This window comes from Balaenoptera physalus, assembly GCF_965194825.1.
Source record: "Balaenoptera physalus genome assembly, chromosome: 14".
In the NCBI taxonomy this organism is placed as follows: domain Eukaryota; kingdom Metazoa; phylum Chordata; class Mammalia; order Artiodactyla; family Balaenopteridae; genus Balaenoptera; species Balaenoptera physalus.
In genome coordinates, this window is record NC_138893.1 from 51,573,310 (window position 1) to 51,593,085 (window position 19,776).

General features: G+C 39.3%; 1 protein-coding gene across 11 annotated transcripts in view; it reads right to left on the reverse strand.

Annotated features, from left to right (window-relative positions):
* Positions 1–19,776, reverse strand: part of ENTPD7 (ectonucleoside triphosphate diphosphohydrolase 7) — a 70,763-nt gene that overhangs the window by 24,450 nt on the left and 26,537 nt on the right. For 8 of the 11 annotated variants that reach the window (XR_014253474.1, XR_014253475.1, XM_082425184.1 and 5 more), the window contains 6 exons: positions 12,935–13,068; positions 9,405–9,571; positions 8,159–8,483; positions 5,797–5,882; positions 3,956–4,117; positions 2,234–2,447 (listed from right to left, as the gene is read on the reverse strand). Coding sequence is in view for 7 of the 11 variants with exons in the window: in XM_082425184.1 (XP_082281310.1) it covers positions 2,234–2,447; positions 3,956–4,117; positions 5,797–5,882; positions 8,159–8,483; positions 9,405–9,571; positions 12,935–13,068 (1,088 nt within the window). In the remaining 4 variants the exon portion in view is untranslated. Of the gene's footprint in view, positions 1–1,180; positions 2,448–3,955; positions 4,118–5,796; positions 5,883–8,158; positions 8,484–9,404; positions 9,572–12,934; positions 13,069–19,776 lie in introns of those variants that run through there. The other 3 variants (XR_014253476.1, XR_014253477.1, XM_082425189.1) reach the window with 2 other exon arrangements.

Here is a 19,776-nt window from a genome sequence, read left to right on the forward strand (position 1 = left end):
ATATGGAAAAAATGATAAACAGGTATCCTGAGTTTCTCAACTATAAAAAGAACACAATAATCTGAAAGGTTATCATGATGAGCAAATAATATACATAAAATTCTTAAAGATGTATGTGATACACAATAAGTGCTTTGCAAATGGTAGCTATTATCATAGCCAGGATGAAGAATAACTTTTGAGCTAATTAGATTGGACTAATCACCACCTCCTCCATGCTTCAGTTTCATTCTGAGCATACAAATGTGATCACTGTTAGCCAGCTAGGCAGCTTTTGAGATCTTTGACTAGATCACACAAGAAAACCAAAAATAGTATTTGGAAACCAAGGTGAGGGGAAAAGACTTAACCTGAGGAGGCAATGGCTAGCAAAACATATTATGACGTTATTTATAAGCAGCATTCATAAGGCAAGGGGTCACTCACAGTACAAAGATATGAAGTCAAAGAAAATCAAGGCAATTTAGAAATCTTAAAAATTAAAGGAAACTGCTGTGACATAAGCCCTAATGAAAAGTAAAAAGTACTTCCAAAGGAACCTGTAAGACTCTTTGCTGGAACCATTTTTATCTAATTTGAAAACAATTCAAGACTCATGATCTTTTCACCTACCAACCAAGAGTCAGTATACTTATTTTCAACCCAATTTATTTCTAGGAGGATTTGGATTTATTTTTCTTGGTTTTATGAAGCACTTAATTCCTTTCTGCTCCCAGTATGGAATTTATTTTTTAAGAATTCCACTTTCTTTTCCCTTTAAAGTCAAGGACCTTTCCCCTACTCATGTAATCCTAGAACTCAAAGCTGACAAAAAAGAAAACTGTTTTAACTCTGGGAGCATATTCTTGGGCAGGACATTTAAGGCTACATAGAGGAATGGTTATTAACGTATAAAGAAGGTTCCACGGGGATGAAAAAGAAACCCTTGTGCAATTTGAAGGCTAAATGAAGAGAAAAAGCAAAGCTCCTGAAGGGTAGGAGATAAAAATGTAATTACTATGGCTTTTCCTCTCTCCCCATTAATGGAAATGCTGTTTATGACTGAGAACTCTCTTAAGAAATATTCTGAAAGTTGCCAGGTAGATTATTAACAGATTTACCTGTTTATTCCAAAGTTTGGGATTTGCTTCTTTTCAAATATTCCAAGAGTCAAATTGAGAGAACTTCTGTTTCTCAGAAAAACATTAATAAATAAGAGCTTGGATTTTATTGCCTTTGTCCACTCTCCTGATACTGTTCTTTCTTTCTTTAAAAACAATCCAAATGCATCCCTTCCCAAAATACATATTGATCTTAGAAGTGAAATAAAGGAACTCTTTTTTTTTTAATCTTCCCGCATAAGGACTCATAAAAATAGGCCTAGAGGACAGTGACCTGAAAGCAGACAAATCTAGGTCTCCAATTCCCATCACAGTTTCTCCAACCCTACAAGCACACTTAAGGTTCAAAAAGAAAAATTAATGCCCAAACAGCCTGTGAGGCACATAGACATGGAAAAATTTTCTATCCTGGTCTTACCAGGCATCAGATAACATATTGTTAGAATCGTCAATGGACCATTCATTTAGAAAGGGTTCTAACCTTTTAAAATCACAAATTAACATCAGCAACAGTATGTCAGGGATCTTGGACCACACTCACAATGGCTTCTTTGTTGAGTAAGCAAAGAAGCTGTGTTATTTTGGTTGCCTGGAAATTCTTATCTGTTCCGCTGAACTGCAAAGATCTTGGATCCCTATTAAAGGCTGTGGATCTCCACATAAGTGATATCTCTGTTACAGAGAAAGAAGGGGCTGCTGCACTTGCTAGAATGTCTTCGGCTTTGAATCAGATGCTCCAAGTTTGGTTTCAACCAGACTTCCAGTGTGCCCAATGCCAAACTTCAAGCTTTAAGCAAGGGGAGAAAAGTCTAGATCCCAGGAGCACACCAGATCACTCAGATAAAGGAGTAGAAGCATGCTTCAATTGGACTAAAGTTGGTTCCCTTTGTTAGCACCAATCTCTCATTTAGTTCTTCATAGACTAAATTACAGCTTCTCTCAGAGAAGAGGACCTGGATATTGAGAATGAATTAAAGTAGGTACTAAAGTAGAAATTTCAAGGCCAAATATCCACAAAGTCAGGCAAAGCAGCATCTGAGGCCAGTACCAGAATGTGGTGGAATTCAATGGGCAGCAATTCTGAATACTTGAGTTCCCCTAGAACCTGTCCAGCCTCATGGCCCAACCTGTACCCCAATCATGGGCACCACCTCCTCAATCCACAGTAAGTCCAATGGGGTTGAGGCTCGACTTTGTCGGTGGTGAATTCGGCGTAGCCGCAGAAGGTACAGGATGATGGCCAGTAGCACCACCAGGATACAGGCGAAGAAAAGATAGTGGTTGTACACAAAGGAGAGACGGAACCAGCTACCATGGGCCTGTCGGGCACCTTCCTGCCGTAGATCCCTAAGGAAGAAGGTGGAAAGAAATGTTAGTTTAGGAGAGAAATATTTATGCAGATTTAAAAGGCCCAGTGGTTTTACCCATTTACTCCATCCATGTAAACATGCTATAATACCAGCTCCACAGAGCAAGCAAAGCTGAAGCATGTCCCCAGGCCCAGAGCTGGTATGTGCGATTCCTTCTGTACCTTCCTTGCCCCGGCCTAGAGGGAGCCTCACAGGCCTACCCCCTCTAGAATCTGGGGGCAAAATTAGAAGCCAAGAAAATGAACAGTAAGACAAGACTGGTCATCTGTCAAATAAGTCTTAACAGTGACCCCATGCCACCCTGGCCTACACAGTTTGTAAATACGGTGCTAATGAGAGTAAGGTGGCCCCTGAATCTAATCAAGAAATCAGAGTATATCTAAATCTTTAAAAAAAAAAAAGTTCCTGTGCTTCCTGAGGATTTAGGATTTATCTAGAGAAAGCTGTCACTTAATCAATTGTATTGTAAACCGAAGAAAAAAATAGACGTGTAAACCTAAGTGCAGTGATCTGTCTAGAACAGAAGCCCTTCTCTCATGGTCCAGATACCAGATCCATTTTCATTCTGTTTGACCTGCAGTGTTTTTTAAAAATGTGAATCTCCAAACAGAAAGACCACATATAAAATATGGATTTCTGGCTTCTCGACAAAGGAGAGCTGGCAAATGCTGGGACAGCACTTCTGCATGACGGTAATCAGCCTTTTGTTTGGGGCACATACTCTCCAGTTCCCCACTTCTCTCACCGGCCTGGTTTCTGTATTGAGTTTAAAGAAACAGGCACCAAAGATTAAGAGTTCATCTTAGTTTATCTGAAATAGTCCAGAGGAGAGAGCACCTAAAAATTATCCCAAATATCTTATGGTACAAAAGAGCAAGACATCCCCTAAAAGCATCTCATGTCCTTTGTTCTAATTCTGGCCCACCAAAAAGCCTTCCAAGTCAATGACATGATCTCTAGAGTGACTCTACCCATTAGGAAAGATTGCTGTATAGGAACAACATATCCCAGTCCTCTAGTCAGATAGAGATAGTTCCAGAGTAACTTTAGTTCATCAGTCAGTATCTTAGAAGTTGTTAGTAAGAGCTCAATTCTAAAGATTGATTTGTTGTAGATAAACAAAACTGAATTCCTGGGAACTCCCTGGCGGTCCAGTGGTTAGGACTTAGCGGTTTCACTGCCGAGGGCGTGGGTTCAATCCCTGGTCGGGGAACTAAGATCCCACAAGCCACGGGGCACGGCCAAAAAAAAACCACTGAATTCCTGAAATTGCAAAGAAGAACATACTCCAGACCAATAATTCTCAGATTTCTTTCTGTTTCAACATGCCTGGTAAGTAATAGTAGTTTCACGTGGCAGTAATAAGGGGAGTTTAGGTGGGGTTTTTTTTGGTTTTTTGAGGGGGAGGTTACTTAAGAAACCTATTCTGAGGCACCAACTAACATCCTCTGAGCTCAAGATGCCAGCTTGGTCAGTCCACTTTACCTGAGTGGTAAGAAGCGTGTTTTATACAAAATGGCTCCCAGTGTCCACTGAACCTCTCGGTCATAGACCAGCTGGGCTGTCTGCAGATTTGGGTAGTCATAGGGAAAGTGGAATCCTTCATGAAGAACCTGGTACATCCAAGCTGACTTAAAACACTGATATCTGTGTGACAAAAAATAGTTAATTTTTTTTAAAGAGAAAACGAGGGACTTCCCTGGTGGTGCAGTGGTTAAGAATCCACCTGCCAACGGAGAGGATGTGGGTTCAAGCCCTGGTCCGGGAAGATCCCACATGCCACGGAGCAGCAAAGCCTGTGCGCCACAACTACTGAGCCTGTGCTCTAGAGCCTGCAAGCCACAACTACTGATCCTGTGTGCCACAACTACTGAAGCCCGTGCTCCTAGAGCCTGTGCTCCACAACAAGGGAAGCCACCGCAGTGAGAAGCCTGCGCACCGCAACGAAGAGTAGCCCCTGCTCGCCACAACTAGAGAAAGCCCACACGCAGCAACGAAAACCCAATGCAGCCAAATATAAAAATAAATTTTTGAAAAAAAAAAATTTGAATGTTTTCTGCATATTCCCACTAGATGTCAAAAAGACCTCTCTTTCCCCGTTTCACCTTCCTCACCTCTAGGTGGAGCCAAATCTGAGCCTCCTTTATGTTAATGTTTACCGCAAAAGTGAAGAACACCTCTCTATGCAATGTAATAACACTATTATGAGTACGTTTTACTTTTCTTTTTCTTTCTTTTTTTTCTAATAGCCCTTATCTTCAGGGAGAATGCTGAAATATCTACAAATACGATGTTTTGGATTTGCTTCAAAATGACTGAATTGTGGGGTGGGAAAACAGATGAAACAAGAGGGCTGGAAGTTGACAGCTATTAGGAGAGAAGCTGGGTGACAGATATTCAGGAGTTCATTATACTGTTCTATTTTTGTTTATGTTTAAATTTTTTTAACTAAAACATTTACAAAATGGGAGGACTGATGAACCAAACTGGCAAAATATTGATATTTGTTGAAGCTGGGTGACAGTTACACATGGGTTTCTGTTACTGTTCTTTCTACTTTTCTGCATGTTTGATATTTTAATAAAAATTTAAAAATAAAAAGACCACCACTTTTGATTTAAAACCACTTGGAGAGAACACTTTTTGGTAACCACCAGTTTCCCTCGGCTTCACTAAAATAAGCTCACTATTTTGGCCTCTACCCTTCAGAAAATCAAAATCTGAAATAACCAAATTCTCCTTCAACATAAAATCCAATCTGTACTATCACTCGCTCACTCTCATTCATTGTTCATACACTTTTTTTTAAAATTTAATTTAATTTTATTTTTTTGGCTGCGTTGCATCTTCATTGCTGCGCACAGCCTTTCTCTAGTTGCGGCAAGCGGGGGCTACTCTTTGTCACGGTGCTTGGGCTTCTCATTGCGGTGGCTTTTCTTGTTGTGGAGCATGGGCTCTAGGCACACAGGCTTCAGTAGCTGTAGCACGGGGGCTCAATAGTTGCGACATGCAGGTCCTAGAGTGCCTGGGCTTCAGTAGTTGCAGTGCGTGGGCTCAGTAGCTGTGGTGCGCAGGCTCTAGGGTGCGTGGGCTTCAGTAGTTGTGGTGCACGGGCTCAGTAGTTGTGGCTCACAGGCTCTAGGGCACAGGCTCAGTAGTTGTGGCGCACGGGCTTAGTTGCTCCATGGCATGTGGGATCTTCCCGGACCAGGGCTCGAACCCACGTCCCCTGCATTGGCAGGCAGATTCTTAACCACTGCACCACCAAGGAAGTCCCGTTCATACATTTTAAGGCCACATCTAAGGGAGAAAAGGAAGTTACTTACTTGAGTCGATGCTCATCTGCATGTGATGAAAAGAGGCCATTCTTGAATCTCTGAGTGAGTACTGACCAAGCCATGCCACAGTAATCCTGGAACAACCACAGAGAAATGGTGCAACATGAAATGGGAGGCAAACTGTAACTGCCACAGTCATAGCTGTTCCATTTCTAAAGTTACTTGTGGGCTATTAGTTGACAAAGGAAAACAGAAATGGCATATTCATTCACCAAACACAGTGCCAGGTCCTGGGCAAGGCAAGTCCCTGAACTCAGGCCACTGAGTGACTTGAGTGACCTGGGAATAGTCCTTTTTATTCCTATTGCCTCCACATTCACTACAAAGCCCGCCTGACATGGCTCCTGAGCCTCTTAGGCTTCAGAGATGGGTAAGGTTAGGACCAGGAGTAGCAACATCAAAAGCCAAACAGAGCTTCATTCTATCCTACGTAGGACTGACATGAATAGGTCAAACAGATGGAACAGAAAATGGTCAAAGATCTATCACTGGGACTTCCTTGGTGGCACAGTGGTTAAGACTCCGCCTGCCAATGCAGGGAACACGGGTTCAAGCCCTGGTCCGGGAAGATCCCACATGCTGCAGAGCAACTAAGCCCATGCACCACAACTACTGAGCCTGCGCTCTAGAGCCCGTGAACCACAACTACTGAGCCCGTGTGCCACAACAACTGAAGCCTGTGCACCTAGAGCCCGTGCTCCGCAACAAAGAGAAGTCACCCAGTGAGAAGCCCGCGCACCGCAACGAAGAGCAGCCCCCACTCACCGCAACTAGAAAAACCCCGCCTGCAGCAATGAAGACCCAATGCAGCCAAAAATAAAATAAATAAAATAAATAAATTTATAAAAAAAAAAAAAAAGATCTATCACTGGCCTGCCTCCGTGTTGTAATTCTCACCAAAGGAATCATTCCTTTTGGTTTGTTCAGTAAACTAACATTTCCTGCATGTCTACTATGTGGCAGGTGCTATTCTAGATGCCAGGGGGATCCTTACGAAGCTTACTTTCTAGTGGTGGGGGACAATAACCAAATATACATGTATACATACATACATATACACATACGTACACAGAGTGGGTTAGATTATGTTAAGTGCTCGTGGGAAAAATAAAGCAGGAAAGGGAAATAGGTAATATTGGGGAGGGCTGCAATTTTGTATAGGATGGCCAAGGAAGGTGTCACTGGGACGATAACAGTTGAGTCAAAGTTAAAAAAAAAAAAAGGGCGAACGAAATCATCTTTTACCTAGGAAAGAAAACATATTAAGCCACTAGCAGTTTGGGCAAGTAATAACTTGAGCCCTTTGATGTTCAAGGGAATAGGATTTGAGAAGGTTTTAAAATGAGAGAAAGATTCAGGCTATGGACACTTAGGGGACGCTGGAAAGGAAAGGGAATATGAGGGTATTCCTAGAGGCAAGGGCAAATACAAACCAGGTTTTCCTCAATATTTCTTAGGGACTGCCTTTAGAGAACAGAATAGTACAAACACTGCAGATATTATTCCTTTTGGAAGCCTTATACCAAGCGAACCTTAGAGAATTCTAAGAAAGCAGAAGGGAAAGAATAAAAAATGTAAGAGAGGACAGATCTCCCCATAAATTTTTCTGATAAAAGAGACAGATATACAAAAATTAAAAAGAGATGAATCCAAATTAAAGCAGACACTGTAGAAAGCTAGCTAAACTTTCACCTGTCCAAATAACAAATGCTTTAAGCCTATAAGATGCTTAAGTCCTAAATGTGCTCTAAGTGAATGTTTACTTCTTCCACAATTTAAATGCACTATCATTGCTTTTTGCAACATCTTTTTTTTAAAAAAATATTTATTTATCTATTTATTTGGCTGTGCTGGGTCTTAGTGCAACATCTTTTTAATATTCTAAGTGACCCTATACCATCCTGGCCTCTTAAAACTCAAGGTAAGAAAATGAAAGTGGACTTGCCCACCTGTGTGACCTCATCTCCAAAAGCACATTACACCTGGGAACACCCAGTAAGGGAAAAATACCTGGAGATGACACTTTTGGCCACAAACATTAATTAAGACTATTGGAAAGTTGGAGGAAAAACCATTAACCACCATGACAATATTAGACCTGGGTGATAATTTGGGTAATAGGACACCCATGGAAACCTAAGCTTAATTAATTAGAAGGCAGTATAGCACAGCAGGTTCCTTAACTTCTCTAAGTCCACCTCCTCATCTGTAAAATGAGGGCTCACAGGGCTCCTGCCAAGAATCCAGTGAGATCATGCAAGCAAAGCCCTTCGCATGGCATCTGGTACAAAGTTAGGCGTCCAATAAATGGCTGCTGCCAGGATGAGTCACTTCATTATTAATAATTTACCTGAGCAGCCTTGGCAAATGTGGGCCCGTGGTAGCGGCCACCGATGCGTAACACATCCTCTGTACAGTAAAAGAACTCGGAGAAACCGTAGAACTCGCTGTTGTTGAAGTCAATGGGCGACTGGTAGATGCCATTCAGCGAGGCCTGGCTGGTGTTGGAGCGAGCCAACAGGGGGCTCAGCATGGCCCCGCAAGCCACCCAGTCCCCTCTTCCTCGGACATGAAGGACCTGGCTGCTCCTTTCCACCACATCCGTGAGTCCCACAGGCAGGCAGGGATCTAGAAACGGATTGTCGGGACTCAGACCTGTCTTCTGGCCTAGCAACCTGTCACGATGACAAAAACAAACAAAACACATCACTACTGTACTCAGCCTCCTCTAACTCTTAGGAGTTTAGACTCAGAAAAACAAAAAAGACTTATGAGACAATATTTTCTGTAACATGCTCCCAATATAAGACAATTGATTACTGTAGAGAAATTATTACAAATGGGATAAACCAGTAGCTCTTCAAGCCACTGTTTCCAGCTAAACAAATGGGGGTAAACAGTTTTATGGTGGAAAAGAACTCTGCTCTCTATTATGCTTTCCTTTAATGTGCATAATGATAAAAATAATTTTACATGCTAAAAAACCCACAACTATTTGTACATTATGGTATAAATACTTCATCTGGTACACAAATGAAGAATCAGTGGTCTGTCCAATGCTGGAGGAAAAAATGTCTATTCTGGACTTAAAGAGAATATTTTAAAGGCTAATTTTGACTACTATTTTAAAGGCTAATTTTGATTAAGATGCTTTTAATCTTTTATGCACACTATGGAACCTTAAGTCCCACGTAAGATGCAGGTCTACTGTAATTCAGCAAACATGTCCTGCGCACTTCCATGTATTGATAGAATGAACTTCCAGGAACTACATTACACTGCACAATTTAAATTGGTGACTTAACTGATCTCACTTATCCTGTGATACCATGTCTGAAGATGGGCACAGCAAGAGGTCACCACAATAAGCCACTGTACATTTTTGAGTCCTAATAACAAAGATTAGAAGGCACTCTCAAGCAGATCAAGTGGGACTACTAATAGAGGGTCTCTAAAAGATGCTACCCCGTTGGCAGGGGTGGTCAGAAAGGAGGAAGCAAGGACGTATCTATCTAGTAGGATGTAACCATTTTTTCCTAATATCTGCAGCCTAACAGCATTCTATTTCAGAATCACAGATCCCATGTCAAACATACCTGTTCTTGTTAAGAGTTTCATTCATCACAAGGTCTTCATAGCGCTGCCGGGCAAAGTTGCCCCCGAATCCCAGAAAGGTTGTGACATAAACCCTATACACATGTTCAGTGTGTTGCACATCACAGCCCAGGTTGAACTCGGCCAGCAATATCTTCGCAGCTTCTTCCTGTAATATGATGTAACGGGAACTTTACTTTTGGTTGACTTCTAGAAAGGTATGACATTGCTAATACACTAGATTTCATCTGCTATGACTACTCTTTAAAACGTCTTATAGCATTCTTTCATCCTCACAGCATTATTTTAAACAAAGACGTAAAATGACAAGACTACACAAAAAGGAACAAATCAGAGACTAAATAACAAATTAGAGACAAATACTTTCTGTAGTTAGATAGGAGGTAGAATCATTACAGATGATGTCCTTACCTGGCGTGTACTTTTCTGATTTTCCAATTCTCCAAAATGGGAATGTACTATTTTTATAATCAAAAAAAAAAAAATCCGGAGACACATAGTTTTTTGAGGCAGAAGCCTGCTGTGTCTCCCTTTGCTATCCTTTTCTACTTCACCCAAAAAGAAAAAAAAAAAATCCTTTGACAAAAATAAATTTAAGGAATTTGAGAGATCATCATGAGATCTATTCTATGGCATTTTCTAAAACTATTCAAGATGCCTTAATATTCCCTGTGACAGATTTGAGGATTAGAAAAGTTCAATTTTATTGTACCTCTGTTTTTTTTTTTGACTTCAGGTACAGAGGTTGAATTAGTCATATTCCTCAGTTCATGGCACATTATCGTGGCAAAGCCCCACTTTTGTTTTATTTACTTCCTTTTATCCTCATACTCACTGTCATTCTGGCTCCTGCCACAGGCAACCATTCTAATGTGCTTAATATGTAGTATTTGTTTGTATGTATTGTTGCAAAATGGGGTTGTTTTGAATGTATTTATTTTAAATTTCTGAAAATGCTACTGTGCCCAGCAATTCCACTCCTAGGTATATACTCAAGAAAACTGAAAACATGTCTACACAAAAATGTGTACATGAGTGTTCATAGCAGCGTTATCCATAATAGCCAAAAACTGGAAACAACCTAAATGTCCATCAGCTGATGAATGGATAAACAAAATGTGCCATGGTCACACAATGGAATGTTATTCAGCCAAAAAGGGAATAAAGTACTGATATCTGCTACAACATGGATAAGCCTTGAAAACTTTTGCTAGATGAAAGAAGCCTGACATAAAAGGCCACATATTTTATGGTTCCATAGGCAAATCCACAGGGACAGAAAGTAGATTAATGGTTGTCAGGGCTGGGGAGAGGGGAATGGTGAGTAACTGCTAATGAATATGGGGCTTCTTTTTGAGGTGATGGAATGTTCTGAAATTTGACAGTGGTGATTGCACAACTTTGTGAACTGTACAAAAAATTAGGCATTTAGGATTATTTAAAGTGTTTAAAGTGCTATTGTGTTATGTCTCTTTGTTTCTTTCCTTTCTTTAATAAGCACAAAGATCCATTATATTGTTATATACACATCTAATTTGTTGCTTGCAAATATACTTTCTATACCAGTGTTGCTTTCTAAGTCTGCACACACACAAAAAGCCATTTGTTTAAGACTTTAAGGCTCAATGCCACCTGTCACCTATTCCTTAGTATCAGAACCATGCCTTCATTTTACCTGTTGAAGACATACTAACAAATATAGACTAAACAGTCTCATGACCTAGTTCCCCAAATCTGCAACCCCACCACAGACAATCTCTTCTGAATGCCAAACCCACATTTTCAACATACCCAAAACTGAACTGCTTGGTGATAGGACTTCAGAGCTAGAGACCAGAAAGATACTCTCACCTAAACCATTCCTGTGTGCTTAGCATCAACCCTGCCCCTTCCCCTGTGGTCTCTCTCTCTCAGTGACTAGGTTCTTCACCCTTCCAGTTACCTAAGTTGGACCCTCAGCATCTGGCCATCCCTTCCTGCCCTACCCACATCACCACATTACACTGTTTTTTTACTCCAAAATATCCCTTGAAATCTGTCCCCTCCCTTCCATTTCCACTTACACTGTCTAGTTTAGCTCTTTAGCACTTCTCACCCAAGGTTCCCCGACCTACAGTTTTTTCTCCTACTGACACCAAAATTACTTTCTTAAAAAACAGATTGGAACTAAGTCACACAATTAACATAGTCACAAAATTCAGAGCTGGGGACCTTCAGAGTTTAATTATTTCACAGATGATGAAACTTAGGCCCATATGACTGCCCTACTCAAAAACCTTTGCTGGTTCCCCACTGTCTACAGATAAAAAAGCCAAATCCCCTAGCATGGCACCCAAGACTCCTTATGATCTAACTTCATCTTATCTTCCCAGCCTTCCCTATTACCACACTTGAAAATCCCATACTGCAACAGGCTATTCATCATTACCTGGACATTCTGGGCTCTTTGCTGTTTTCTGTGCCTTTGTGCATACTGTCACCTCCATGCAGATGGCCTTCCCTCAACCTCCACTACGCAAAAGCCTACTATCAGCCAAGGCCCAGGTAAATACCGTACTTTCCATGAAGGCAGCATGGAAGGCTCCTATTCAAGCCTTTGCAAATGGGGTTGACCCTGCCAGTTCCCACATTGCTGTGGCTCTCTGTTTAGACCCAAGGTTCTCAACCAGAGGTGATTTTGCACCCCCAGGGGCATCTGGCAATGTCTGAAGACACTTTTAATTGTCAAAACTGGGAGTTTGGGGGAAGTCCAGGCGTTGCTGCACCTGATAGAGGCCAGGGATGCTGCTAAACATCATATAATGCACGGAACGGCCCTCCACAACAAAGACTTATTCAGCCCAAAATGCCAATAGTGCCAATGATGAGAAACCCTGGTTTAGATCAAATTACAACACTGTCATGGTCTGCCTGTTATCACAGGCTGTCTCCACTGATAGATTATAAGCTTTTGGGGGCAGTGTAACATGTCATTTCTTGCACATACTAGGTGCTAAAAAGTGTTTTATTTCTTTTTCCTCTGTATGATGAAACTTCTCCCTCAAAATACATTCTTTACATTCTAGTCAGGTAAGGAATAACAGAAGCACAAGGATGGAATCATCAGTAAAGGAAAGGGAATAACGTTTAATTAACAAGTATGTAACAAATACTGTACTCCAGGTTTTATATTACCATGTTTAATCCTCAGGCAACTCTTCCAGATAAGTAGTATAGTTATAATTGCTAAAATGTATTAAATGTTATTACACGCTGGGCAGCTTGCTAAGTGCTTTATACACGTGGTATTATTTCATCTTCACAACTTTATGAAGTAGATACTATTATTATTCTCTTTTTACACACGAGGAAACTGAGGCTCAGAGAGGTAACCAACCCAAGATAACACAAGCTAGCAATGATCTGAACCAACATTTGGACCCAGGCCATTTGGTCTAAGTACAAACATAGTGCCCTTCCTTCTCAAAGACTGGCATTCCTAGCCACTGAATTCCCCCAAAAGGTAAAATACCTGTTGTGGAGAAAGGACAGAAGTTGAGGTAGGAACTTCATAAGCAATTTGGAGAGAGGCTCCTCCCATATCCAGGATCCCTACTGTCCTTCTGCGTCCTGTTGCCAATTCCTGGGGAGCCTCGGCATCTGATTCTGAAATAAATAAGGGAACAGAAGGGGTCTAGTAATTAAAAGCCAAAATTAAGTTTAAAGGGAAAAAAACCCCAGAAATCCCTTAAAAAATTGAAAGCAAACTGAAATAAATTAACTGTACCAACTATATATTATACAGAGAAGATTTAAGTGACTTAAAACATGGTATTTTGACTATGTATCTCTTGTAGAATATATCTTAATGACAAAAAAAACAAATAACTTAAACTGCATTCCAGTAGTTTTATTGGTATTATTATTTTTAAACAATTAAACATATATTATGGAATAAAGTTAAATAAATGTTTATGTAAATAGCTTTAGGAACAAATATTCAGCACAAGAGAAAAAGGATTTGATTTTAATATAAAATCAAAGAAATTAAACAATAATCTTATAATCTTAAATATGAATCAGAACTATCACTATGAGATCATGATTTATTTTTCTTTTTTAAAAAATACACACTTCCTAGCTCTGTCCACTGAAAAGGCCTAGAAGCGATGATAATCCAGGAGCAATGAGCACCGCTGTTGTCTAGACCACAATCTCTAAACATCATTTTCCACTAAAAGAAACAAGGGCTCCTTAAAAAAATGGCCGATGCTAGGGTCTAGAGTAGAAAAAATACAAGATGAGCACAGAATACCATGGTGTGCCAATATGCCAGGGAAATAGAAAAGACTCCTGGGATCATGTTAAAAGGGTACAAGAGCCAACTTAAAGGTGCTCCTAGCGGCCAATGATGGTAAAATTTGAGCACCAAAAAGAATAATGATGTGATGGACTGCAATGCATCAAATAAATTAAAATCCGCAAGTTCATAAGGATACTGAAAAAAAAAATTCACTGGTTACCTTCAGAAGTTGCTAGGACACCAGCTCATTATTCAAAAACTTGATAAATAAAAGCAAAGAATCAAGGGTTCAGTCTGTCTTTCCCGTAGGAACTATATTTCAGGATAACCAAATGGCTAATGAAGAAAATTTCATTATATAAAAATCCTAACTGTTAAATGCAGAAAGAATGACAGAATTAGAAAAATCACCATTCTGCAACCTCTAATGAGAAAACAAATCTAAGTAACGATCACAATTGGCTGCTATAACCATTAGGTGAAAAGTGGATGGAAAATTTTTATAACAGATCAGATCAGACTGACAATACCTGAAACCTGAACACCTGTTCAGTCTTAACATGACTAAAAGTAAGACAACCAGATATTACAAAACTCCTGATGTGATACAGCAGTAAACAGCACCACCTATGATTTTTTCTTGCCAAAAGAACTGAATCTGAGTCTAATCAAGCTTCTATACCTAACCTCCAGTTTACAGAACAAAAGCGGGGGAGGGGATGAAAAACATGTTAAAGATCCCACAAAGATTCAGTCAACCAAATCCAGAATGTGGCAAATTCATTCCATCAAGTGACCCAGTTTTGGTTGTTTTTTGGTTGTTGGGTTTTTGCTGTTGTTGTTGTTGTTGTTGTTGAATGATTTGGAAAAAAGAGTTGGGGGGGAAGGTTAACTGTTATAGATTAAAAGAGACCTATCAGTCAAATGTAATTTGTGATCTATGTTCAGATTCTGATCTGAACAAGACAACTACAAATAAACTTTTTTTTTAACATCTTTATTGGAGTATAATTGCTTTACAATGGTGTGTTAGTTTCTGCTTTATAACAAAGTGAATCAGTTATACATATACATATGTTCCCATATCTCTTCCCTCTTGCATCTCCCTCCCTCCCACCCTCCCTATCCCACCCCTCTAGGTGGTCACAAAGCACAGAGCTGATCTCCCTGTGCTATGTGGCTGCTTCCCACTAGCTATCTATTTTACGTTTGGTAGTGTAAATATGTCCATGCCACTCTCTCACTTTGTCACATCTTACCCTTCCTCCTCCCCATATCCTCAAGTCCATTCTCTAGTAGGTCTGTGTCTTCATTCCTGTCTTGCCACTAGGTTCTTCATGACCTTTTTTTTTTTTTTTCCTTAGATTCCATATATATGTGTTAGCATACGGTATTTGTTTTTCTCTTTCTGACTTACTTCACTCTGTATGACAGACTCTAACTCCATCCACCTCACTACAAATAACTCAATTTCGTTTCTTTTTATGGCTGAGTAATATTCCCTTGTATATATGTGCCACATCTTCTTTATCCATTCATCCGATGATGGACACTTAGGTTGCTTCCATGTCCTGAATATTGTAAATAGAGCTGCAATGAACATTTTGGTACATGACTCTTTTTGAATTATGGTTTTCTCAGGGTATATGCCCAGTAGTGGGATTGCTGGGTCGTATGGTACTTCTATTTTTAGTTTTTTAAGGAACCTCCATACTGTTCTCCATAGTGGCTGTATCAATTTACATTCCCACCAACAGTGCAAGAGGGTTCCCTTTTCTCCACACCCTCTCCAGCATTTATTGTTTCTAGATTTTTTGATGATGGCCATTCTGACCGATGTGAGATGATATCTCATTGTAGATTTGATTTGCATTTCTCTAATGATTAATGATGTTGAGCATTCTTTCATGTGTTTGTTGGCAATCTCTATATCTTCTTTGGAGAAATGTCTATTTAGGTCTTCTGCCTATTTTTGGATTGGGTTGTTCGTTTTTCTGTTATTGAGCTGCATGAGCTGCCTGTATATTTTGGAGATTAATCCTTTGTCAGTTGCTTCATTTGCAAAATATTTTCTCCCATTCTGAGGGCTCTCTTTTGGTCTTGTTTATGGTTTCCTTTGCTGTGCAAATGCTTTTAAGTTTCATTAGGTCCCATTTGTTTATTTTTGTTCTTATTTCCATTTCTCTAGGAGGTGGGTCAAAAAGAATCTTGCTGTGATTTATGTCATAGAGTATTCTGCCTATGTTTTCCTCTAAGAGTTTGATAGTGTCTGGCCTTACATTTAGGTCTTTAATCCATTTTGAGTTTATTTTTGTGTATGGTGTTAGAAAGTGCTCTAATTTCATTCTTTTACATGTACCTGTCCAGTTTTCCCAGCACCACTTATTGAAGAGGCTTTCTTTTCTCCACTGTATATGCTTGCCTCCTTTATCAAAAATAAGGTGACCATATGAGCGTGGGTTTATCTCTGGGCTTTCTATCCTGTTCCATTGATCTATATTTCTGTTTTTGTGCCAGTACCATACTATCTTGATTACTGTAGCTTTGTAGTATAGTCTGAAGTCAGGGAGCCTGATTCTTCCAGCTCCATTTTTCGTTCTCAAGATTGCTTTGGCTCTTCGGGGTCTTTTGTGTTTCCATACAAATTGTGAAATTTTTTGCTCTAGTTCTGTGAAAAATGCCAGTGGTAGTTTGATAGGGATTGCATTGAATCTGTAGATTGCTTTGGGTAGTAGAGTCATTTTCACAATGTTGATTCTTCCAATCCAAGGACATGGTATATCTCTCCATCTATTTGTATCATCTTTAATTTCTTTCATCAGTGTCCTATAATTTTCTGCATACAGGTCTTTTGTCTCCTTAGGTAGGTTTATTCCTAGATATTTTATTCTTTTTGTTGCAATGGTAAACGGGAGTGTTTTCTTAATTTCACTTTCAGATTTTTCATTATTAGTGTATAGGAATGCAAGAGATTTCTGTGCATTAATTTTGTATCCTGCTACTTTACCAAATTCATTGATTAGCTCTAGTAGTTTTCTGGTAGCATCTTTAGGATTCTCTATGTATAGTATCATGTCATCTGCAAACAGTGACAGCTTTACTTCTTCTTTTCTGATTTGGATTCCTTTTATTTCTTTTTCTTCTCTGATTGCTGTGGCTAAAACTTCCAAAACTATGTTGAATAATAGTGGTGAGAGTGGGCAACCTTGTCTTGTTCCTGATCTTAGTGGAAATGGTTTCAGTTTTTCACCATTGAGGATGATGCTGGCTGTGGGTTTGTCATATATGGCCTTTATTATGTTGAGGAAAGTTCCCTCTATGCCTACTTTCTGCAGGGCTTTTATCATAAACGGGTGCTGAATTTTGTCGAAAGCTTTCTCTGCATCTATTGAGATGATCATATGGTTTTTCTCCTTCAATTTGTTAATATGGTGTATCACATTGATTGATTTGCATATATTGAAGAATCCTTGCATTCCTGGAATAAATCCCACTTGATCATGGTGTATGATCCTTTTAATGTGCTGTTGGATTCTGTTTGCTAGTATTTTGTTGAGGATTTTTGCATCTATGTTCATCAGTGATATTGGCCTGTAGTTTTCTTTCTTTGTGACATCTTTGTCTGGTTTTGGTATCAGGGTGATGGTGGCCTTGTAGAATGAGTTGGGGAGTGTTCCTCCCTCTGCTATATTTTGGAAGAGTTTGGGAATAATAGGTGTTAGCTCTTCTCTAAATATTTTATAGAATTCGCCTGTGAAACCATCTGGTCTTGGGCTTTTGTTTGTTGGAAGATTTTTAATCACAGTTTCAATTTCAGTGCTTGTGATTGGTCTGTTCATATTTTCTATTTCTTTCTGGTTCAGTCTCGGCAGGTTGTGCATTTCTAAGAATTTGTCCATTTCTTCCAGGTTGTCCATTTTATTGGCATAGAGTTGATTGTAGTAATCTCTCATGATCGTTTGTATTTCTGCAGTGTCAGTTGTTACTTCTCCTTTTTCATTTCTAATTCTATTGATTTGAGTCTTCTCCCTTTTTTTCTTCATGAGTCTGGCTAATGGTTTATCAATTTTGCTTACCTTCTCAAAGAACCAGCTTTTAGTTTTATTGATCTTTGCTATTGTTTCCTTCATTTCTTTTTCATTTATTTCTGATCTGATCTTTATGATTTCTTTCCTTCTGCTAACTTTGGGGTTTTTTTGTTCTTCTTTCTCTAATTGCTTTAGGTGCAAGGTTAGGTTGTTTATTTGAGATGTTTCCTGTTTCTTGAGGTAGGCTTGTATTGCTATAAACTTCCCTCTTAGAACTGCTTTTGCTGCATCCCATAGGTTTTGGGTCGTCGTGTCTCCATTGTCATTTGTTTCTAGGTATTTTTTGATTTCCCCTTTGATTTCTTCAGTGATCACTTCGTTATTAAGCAGTGTATTGTTCAGCCTCCATGTGTTTGTATTTATTACAGATCTTTTCCTGTAATTGATATCTAGTCTCATAGCGTTGTGGTCGGAAAAGATACTTGTTACGATTTCAATTTTCTTAAATTTACCAAGGCTTGATTTGTGACCCAAGATATGATCTATCCTGGAGAATGTTCCATGAGCACTTGAGAAGAAAGTGTATTCTGTTGTTTTTGGATGGAAAGTCCTATAAATATCAATTAAAGCCATCTTGTTTAATGTATCATTTAAAGCTTGTGTTTCCTTATTTATTTTCATTTTGGATGATCTGTCCATTGGTGAAAGTGGGGTGTTAAAGTCCCCTACTATGATTGTGTTGCTGTTGATTTCCCCTTTTATGGCTGTTAGTATTTGCCTTATGTATTGAGGTGCTCCTATGTTGGGTGCATAAATATTTACAATTGTTATATCTTCTTCTTGGATCGATCCCTTGATCATTATGTACTGCCCTTCTTTGTCTCTTGTAATAGTCTTTATTTTAAAGTCTATTTTGTCTGATATGAGAATTGCTACTCCAGCTTTCTTTTGATTTCCATTTGCATGGAATATCTTTTTCCATCCCCTCACTTTCAGTCTGTATGTGTCCCTAGGTCTGAAGTGGATCTCTTGTAGACAGTATATGTACAGGTCTTGTTTTTGTATCCATTCAGCCAGTCTGTGTCTTTTGGTGGGAGCATTTAATCCATTTACATTTAAGGTAACTATCGATATGTATGTTCCTATTCCCATTTTCTTAAATGTTTTCGGTTTGTTATTGTAGGTGTTTTCCTTCTCTTGTGTTTCTTGCCTAGAGAAGTTCCTTTAGCATTTGTTGTAAAGCTGGTTTGGTGGCGCTGAACTCTCTCAGCTTTTGCTTGTCTGTAAAGGTTTTAATTTCTCCATCAAATCTGAATGAGATCCTTGCTGGGTAGAGTAATCTTGGTTGTAGGTTTTTCTCCTTCATCACTTTAAATATGTCCTGCCACTCCCTTCTGGCTTGCAGAGTTTCTGCTGAAAGATCAGCTGTTACCCTTATGGGGATTCCCTTGTGTGTTATTTGTTGTTTTTTCCTTGCTGCTTTTAATATGTTTTCTTTATATTTAATTTTTGATAGTTTGATTAATATGTGTCTTGGCATGTTTCTCCTTGGATTTATCCTGTATAGGACTCTCTGTGTTTCCAGGACTTGATTAACTATTTCCTTTCCCATAGTAGGGAAGTTTTCAACTATAATCTCTTCAAATATTTTCTCAGTCCCTTTCTTTTTCTCTTCTTCTTCTGGGACCCCTATAATTCGAATGTTGGTGCGTTTAATTTTGTCCCAGAGGTCTCTGAGACTGTCCTCAGTTCTGTTCATTCTTTTTTCTTTATTTTGCTCTGCAGTAGTTATTTCCACTATTTTATCTTCCAGGTCACTTATCCGTTCTTCTGCCTCAGTTATTCTGCTATTGATCCCTTCTAGAGTATTTTTAATTTCATTTATTGTGTTGTTCATCACTGCTTGGTTCCTCTTTAGTTCTTCTACGTCCTTGTTAAATGTTTCTTGCATTTTGTCTCTTCTATTTCCAAGATTTTGGATCATCTTTACTATCATTATCCTGAATTCTTTTTCAGGTAGACTGCCTATTTCCTCTTCATTTG